This window comes from Neopelma chrysocephalum, unplaced genomic scaffold, assembly GCF_003984885.1.
Source record: "Neopelma chrysocephalum unplaced genomic scaffold, ASM398488v2 Primary Assembly neopelma1_61b, whole genome shotgun sequence".
Taxonomy (NCBI): domain Eukaryota; kingdom Metazoa; phylum Chordata; class Aves; order Passeriformes; family Pipridae; genus Neopelma; species Neopelma chrysocephalum.
In genome coordinates this window covers 4,273,802-4,281,200 of record NW_020897717.1, presented here as the reverse complement: position 1 = coordinate 4,281,200, position 7,399 = coordinate 4,273,802, and the positions used below count along the sequence as shown (strand labels likewise).

Below are 7,399 nucleotides of genomic sequence, written 5' to 3'. Positions count from 1 at the left end.
GACCGGGAGCGCCCGCGGCCGCCCGGCAGCGGAAGGCGGCGGGACCCGACGCCAGATCCGGGGCGGTGTCGGAAGCGGCGACTTGTTGTGGTGGGGCAGACATGGTGTGCGAGAAGTGTGAGTGCGGGGGACGGGGGGTGTGGGGGGTCCTGCCCTGCCCTGTCTTGCCTTGCCTTGCCTTTCCTGCGGGGGTCCCGGCCGGTCCCCGAGCGGAGCGGCAGCTGCGGGTCCCGGGTTGTTCGGGGCGGACTCTGGGCGGCGGCGGCGGTTCCGGGAAGGGCCCTGTGTGAGCTGTCATTCCATGGGCAGTACCTGTGGCACGTATTAGCGCAGCATAGTTTAAATGATCCTGGTCTGTATCAGGAATAGTGTGGCCAGCAGGACCAGGGAAGTGATCGTCCGTCTGTACTCGGCACTGGTGAGGCCGCACCTCGAGTACTGTGTCCAGTTCTGGGCCCCTCAGTTCAGGAAGGATATTGAGGCGCTGGAGTGGGTCCAAAAAAGAGCCACGAAGGTGGTGAAGGGTCTGGAGCACAAGTGCTAAGAGGAGCGGCTGAGGGAGCTGGGGTTTTTTAGCCTGGGGAAAAGGAGGCTCAGGGGAGACCTCATCACTCTCCGCAACTACCTGAAAGGAGGGTGTAGCCAGGTGGGGGTCAGCCTTTTCTGCCAGGCAACTAGTAACAGGATAAGAGGACATAATATTAATCTGCTCCAGGAGAGGTTTAGGTTGGATGTTAGAAAGAATATCTTCACAGGAAAGGTGATTAGACATTGGAATGGGCCGCCTAGAATGTGATGGAGTCACTGTCACTGGAGGTGTTTTAGGGAAGACAGGACATGACACATAGTGCCATGGTCTGGTTGACAGAGTGGTATTAGGTCATAGGTTGGACTCAATGATCTCAGAAGTCTTTTCCAGCCCAATTGATTCTATGATTCTGAATTTTTTTTTTGCTTTGTGATATCTCCTTGCATAGGCGAGAAGAAGCTTGGTACGGTGATCACTCCCGACACATGGAAAGATGGTGCAAGAAACACTACAGGTAACCCCGGGGAGGTTTAACACTTGTTTTTGAGGTATTATAAAGCCAGTCAGGCACCTGAGCTATCTTATCATATTAAGACTAAAATGTTACATTACTAATCAGATTAAATCTTAACTCACATAGTTTCCCTCCCATGCTGATTCAATGCATTGGGAATTTATTACCCGAAACTCTTCAGTATTGAATTTGTCTGTTTGGGGTTTTTTTTCTGTATGGAATGGCAATAAACAGAGTATTTAAACAGAGTATAAAGTGTTCCCTTGTCTTGCCCCCTAGTGCTATGCTGTTTGTTTTATCTCTGTGACTTGTTTTGCTTAAGTGTAAAAGCTGTAAACTAAGCTTCTTTAAAGTATGCTTAGAACTGGGAAATGAATTCGTTTATGGTTTTGTTCTTTCTGTAGAAAGCGGTGGCCGCAAATTAAATGAAAACAAGGCATTGACCTCAAAGAAGGCAAGGTTAGTATTTAATACTGATTTTGGCTAAGAACATCCGTTAACAAACTAACTGCACATCTGGGCAACTACTCAAAACTTGTCCAAAACACGCTTAAAAAACCCACAGTTGTGGGGATTATGATATTTTATTAGTTGGTAAAAATATGTCAGTACATATTTCATGAGGGCTTTCTGCTCAGTCATAGAGTGTGGACAAGTATTTTACTGCAGTTCTCACTGGAATTGCTAGAGTTTGATGCTTTTATAAGAGAGAAGCTGGGAAGGCTTATTTTCTGTGCTAGATTGCTGGTATAATCTCTTGAGCATTTCCTTAGGGTCCAAGGGACTTCCTGTTGTGCAAAGGAGCAAGATGCTGCTGGAAGGTGTTTAAGTGCAAAGTCATGTAGTATTTTAATAAAAAATACACATTTTTAGTTCTGCTTTTTCAAGTTTTTGTCTGTAATGCAAGAAATTTCTCTTAGTAGGGAAAGTGGGAGCTTTTCTGCATACTCTGTGCAGCCTATTAGAATTAATCCTTGTATAACCCTTTTCAAAATTAAAGGTTTTGCTGGAGTTTCTGACTGTATCCTCTGGCATAAACTTTTTAGGATGAGGCAGAAGAAATACTTAATTTCAAGGTATATAAATAAAATACCTTTCTTTTTTTTCCCAGGTTTGATCCTTATGGAAAGAACAAGTTTGCAATATGTCGGATCTGTAAGAGTTCTGTCCATCAGCCAGGGTCTCACTATTGTCAAGGATGTGCCTATAAAAAGGGTGAGTTTCACTGAGTACCAAAATACCCCAGTTTGGTTAGAAACTAGGTAGGAAGGGGAACACTTGAATTTGTTTTGCCCTACAAACAGAAGGCTAAAATGAGATTATCAGATTTAATTGCTGTCTTTGACTACTAATAGGAAGGCACAGAGAACACAAAGACTCTTCTGAGGTGCACAGTAACAGAATGAAAAACAATGTACACAGGTTAGAATATGGAAAATCCTAATTACATACAAGGAAAGCAATTTTTCAGTGTGAGAGTGATCAAATACTGTACCAACAGGCACCACCAGAGGTTGTGGAATCTCTACAAGGAGGTATTCAGAGGATGACTTGAGCCAACCTCATCCAAACTGGCTGTGTTTTGAGTGGGGCAGGACTAAAGACTGCTGGAGATTCCTTTCAGCCTGTGTAATTCTGTGATTCTGGCTCTTCTAAAATGTTTCTGGTATCAGAACCAGTTGATTTGAAGAATAACTCTAAGCTTAATCTTGGCAGTTGCATAGGAAACTGTCATCTAGCAAGTTTGATTTTTCTCAGGTTAAAAAAAATTAGATTTTGTAAAACTCATTTGATTGTTGCAGTCCCTTTTCTGTTCCCCTCTCCCCTTTTTATAATAACTGAATCTAAAACTCTAAATAGTGTTCTCAAAAAAAAAACCCAAAACAAAACAACAAACAAATCCCAAACCGAAAACCCAAACAAAAACTACCCCTAAACCAAAAATGAAACACTCCACACTCATCCACCCCCCCAAAAAAGCCCCCACAGAACAACCAACTTTTAATCTTGGTAAAGCAGTAAGCTAGTTTAAAAAGTAGAATACCTGGGGAATAAAAAACAAAGAGAAAAAAGTAAATTTCTGTATTTTCTTAACCCTGCTACTTTCTGTCCATCTCAGGCCTTGGTTTGGCTACAGGACTTAAAAGGATTAACAATACACCAATTTTACCTTTTTGCTGGATGTGAGCCTTTCCTGGCTCTCTTCCAGAATTCCAGCAAATTACAGAGGCTTCGGGCAGTGTTGTGAATCATAATGCTCTCAAAATAGAGCTTATTTTCTTGAGTGGCAGTATTACACATATGCTGCAACTACTAATATGTATTAGAAGTCATAATATTACTTCTAATTTTGCAGCATCTGTTGAGAAAACGCACAGAATGTCAATAAGAGCTCATTTGAACAATTTTTTAAAAAATAATCTTTACAAAAACATAGCATATATGTTTTTGAAGAATGATTTTAATGATTTTAAAATAATTTACACACCTTTCATATGCTTATAGGCATCTGCTCAATGTGTGGCAAGAAGGTCTTGGATACGAAGAACTACAAGCAAACTTCAGTCTAATTGTGTTGAGTAGTCTTTTTTTGAACTTTAACTTCTGTGTCCTTGTACAGTAACTCTTCCCTAAAATAATTTGTGAATATTGCTTTTTGGAAGTTAATGCAGTTATTTGGAATGAGATGAGAGGTAAAGACAGCCTGATTGTTTGCCTAAGAATGTACATAATATTTGATTCTTGTTTTAGCATTAATGTTAACTGATATTGAAAGCTAATGGTTTGCAGCAACTGGTACAGTTCAAAGGGAATGAGAAGATCCTAGTGGATAGGTTGAAACTATGTTACCATCATAAGAGAGATTTTTGATAATAACACTTTTATTCTTTTGGCCTATCACGAGTCTTCTGCTTGTTTCATAGTTATATTTTATAGGTGTATAAAATATGAGCTTGTATCACCTCATTAAAATATCTTCATTCAGTTCTATACCTGTAAGTTTTTATAACTACTCTCAGCCCAAAGTATTATGTCCCTGCTCTTCAGATCTTAATGCAATTGTCCTGAATTTTGTTTCTGCCTACAGTACAGTTGGTTATATCACAAACTGTTTAACTACTGAAGTCTACTGAGTTGCCCTGCCAGTTCTTTCTTTGTCATTGTCGTGGTTTAGCTCCAGCCAGCAACCAAGCCCATGGAGCCACTCTCTCCCCCACCAGCAGGACTGAGGAGAGAGTTGGAAGGATAAAAGCCAGAAAACTCATGGGAAAAGGGCAGTTTAATAGGGAAAGCAAAAGGCACACACACAAGCAAAGCAAAAAATGGAATTCATTCACCACTTCCCATGGGTACGCAGGTGTTCAGCCATCTCCAGGAGACCAGGGCCCCATCACATGTAACAGTTACTTGGGAAGACTAAACACCATCACTCCCAACATCCCACACTTTACATACTGAGCATGATGTCATGGGGTCTGGAATATCCCTTTGGTCAGCTGGGGTCAGCTGGCCCAGCTGTGTCTCCTCCCAACCTCCATGCACCCCCAGTCTCCTTGCAGGCAGGAAAGGCCTTGGCTCTGTGTGAGCCCTGCTCAGCAATAACAGAAACATCTTTACGTTTTCAACCCTGTGATCAGCACAGATCCAAAACACAGCCCCATATCAGCCACTGCAAAGAAAACTAACTCTACCCCAGCCAAACTCAGCACAGGCTAATCACCTATTCCCTCGTTAGCCTCCAGGGAGGCTTTATGTGTGGCATCTGGTGGCCCAAGGCAATAAAATAATGAGCATCAATTTCTAAGTGTCTCAGTCTCATAATTTCCTAATTTGGTCTGGTTTTTAGATACCTAGTTTGAAACTTGCTCTTGAATTTGATGATATAATTGCTTAAATACGTGTCAAATTTGAAAGCTGAAAGCAGGCTGCCTTGTCTTGAGCACTGGTTTGATACAAGACTTGAAGTGAGCGTGTCTGAGCATGAGAGGCTGCATACAACTCTGCAGTTCTCTTGTCCTTTGCCTAGTTTCTACACAAGAAAGCAATTTCTGTTATGGAGCATAATAAATGTTCACTTTGCATGCATTTTAAGGGGAAAGAACGGTACTCCTTAATTCATGGTGCCGTTTTAACTAGACCTATTTAAGTGTTTACTCCTCCCAGCAACCTTCTCTTGGCAGTCTTGTGCTTTTGCAATTTCCTTTCAACTCTCAACAGAAGAACTATCAACGGGAATTTCCCTGTGAATATGTTTTAGGTTTTCTTTTGTTCTCATATTTTTTCTGAGAAAGCTGCATGACTACTGGATACTGAAAAATTGCTGTTCTTTCTATGGGACCAAAAGAAGAATACTGTGCATATAGTTAAGCCACCCTGTAGTTGCACTGTAAGTAGCCCTCTAAAGGGGGGTGTTTGACATTTCCTGTCACCCTTAATTATGCATTATTGAGCATTTGTCACCCACATTTCTTCCAAATGTGTTAGCTTCCTGCAGTTGCTAAAGGGGTCATTCTTTTCAGCATTTTATATTTACTAAGAAGCTTTGTCAGGATAGTGGAGTTGGCTGAATTTTCCAAAAGAAGAGAGGAATGCTGCTGCTTTTCACTTCAAAAGCTTCATTTATTGCAACAATTGAATGGAGGTACATGGATTAGCTAGCTGGTGATATCTTGGTGCTGGCCACTTGTTTCCAAACACATCAAGGAATTCCAATATTAGTGTATATCTCTATGACACATCCTTTGTATGGGGGAAAAGAAAATGTCTATAATTGGCTTCAAGCTTTGCAGCAAGTGCTTGTAAGGAGTGTATGACGATTTCAGGTGGCAGATTCTCCAATATTCTCTGAATTCTTCACCCTTTATGGGTGTGTGCTGTAAGATTGACTGATTTTTGCTATTCTGTGAATAAAACTTCTTTTCTTGTCTTCTTGAAACTGGCCAGTATCTCTACTTCAAAAGCATGACATTGTAACTCTTGAATACATGGTATGAATTGAATGTTTATTGCACTCTGTAAATATTGGTACTGAATGAACTCTTACCTCATTTTGTAACTGATTTAAGAACAACAGGGATTTAAATAATATGATACTTTGTTTATAATTATTTTGTGAATCAAACTTTTAAGCATCTGTATGCTGTTACTGGGCAGCTGCTTTTGCATGTTAGAATGTATTTTTGTTGTAAAAGGAGGATGTGGTTTGTTTTGGTGGGCTTTTTTTTTAATGGTGGATACAAAGAGTGTTTTGTTTTTCTAGGGGTTTGTACATGCTCAGGATCTTCCATCTGTAGCCCTCAAAGCTTCTTAGCCTTGTGAGAGTTTCGGTTCCTGAGATCTATAAAATATGCTGATGTAACAGTCAACTTTCAGAAAAACTCATTTTCCAAGCATTGCTTTGGAGTCTCATTGCTTTAAATTTAAATCACAAGCCATCTCCTGAACCTCTGAGATGTACCACTGTTCAAGGCAGTCTTGGCAAAGAAGCACTTAAAGGTAGCTTTTAAAATTATATACACCCTCCTTATAATTGAATTCTCATATAAAAGCATATTGTTGATACTAAAAATGTTTTGTAAGCATGGGATGCCTTTCCTGAGATATTATGCAGTGAAAAACAAAAGAAAATTTGTAATGGAAAATTGCCAGTTTTGTTTAATGTACTGAGAAAAACACAGTAATATTCCCAGATGATCAGCCTGTCCTCTAAATCACAGGTTACATAAGAGATTTGTGCTGCCAACTTTAGTAGGATTAGAATTTTCCTCAGTACTGCTGAATTCCTAAACTGTCCTTGCTGTTCCTGCATATTCGTTGGCCAGAGCTATTACTGAGCTAAGTATAAGCAATATTTTGGTGCAGATTATTGAGAGAAAAGAACAGATTAGCTACATAAATGTTGCTGTGCCTGTAGCAGCCAGTCAGATGAAAATTGAACAGGAACTATTGAAGGGTCCTTCTTGTGTCAGGGTGTTCTCACATTCTTCCCTACGTTTTGTTTTTTTTAATCTTGTTCTTCCTGCTGCAGAAGCTGGAGTCAGGACCATCCAAGGACAGGCATTTGGCAATATGGTTCCAAAGCATTAGGACTGTTTTATTTGTTTACTTGTAGAAATGTGGTGGGTTTTTTTCCTGTTAGGTTTGTTCTGTTCCTTTATTATCAGAAGAATAGCAAGAAAGACTTTGTCATATATACAGGGATGTCACTGAACCTCTTTGCATTGTTTTTCTTGAATATGGCCCAGTCTTGCACCACAAGCATTTAGCAAAACAAGAGATGTACAAGCTTCAAATTGTAAGTCTGTTACACCTACGTGCTTGTTCTGTTATCGCTCCTATCATCAGCACATCTCTCT

The 7,399-nt window shown here is 40.4% G+C and overlaps 1 protein-coding gene across 1 annotated transcript; it reads left to right on the top strand.

The window, feature by feature from the left end:
- Position 1: 1 nt before the first annotated feature.
- On the top strand, positions 2-5,979 carry CRIPT (CXXC repeat containing interactor of PDZ3 domain). The gene is made up of 5 exons (XM_027681978.1): positions 2-117; positions 978-1,043; positions 1,448-1,502; positions 2,155-2,258; positions 3,549-5,979. The coding sequence occupies exons 1-5, from the start codon at positions 102-104 to the stop codon at positions 3,611-3,613; spliced, it is 306 nt and encodes a 101-aa protein (XP_027537779.1). The 5' UTR covers positions 2-101; the 3' UTR covers positions 3,614-5,979.
- Positions 5,980-7,399: the final 1,420 nt, after the last annotated feature.

Bases quoted from the DNA above. Each gene is read 5' to 3' on its own strand.
- CRIPT (XM_027681978.1), top strand. The intron at 1,044-1,447 runs GTAACCCCGGGG...TTCTTTCTGTAG, and splicing joins TGGTGCAAGAAACACTACAG to AAAGCGGTGGCCGCAAATTA. The intron at 2,259-3,548 runs GTGAGTTTCACT...ATATGCTTATAG, and splicing joins AGGATGTGCCTATAAAAAGG to GCATCTGCTCAATGTGTGGC.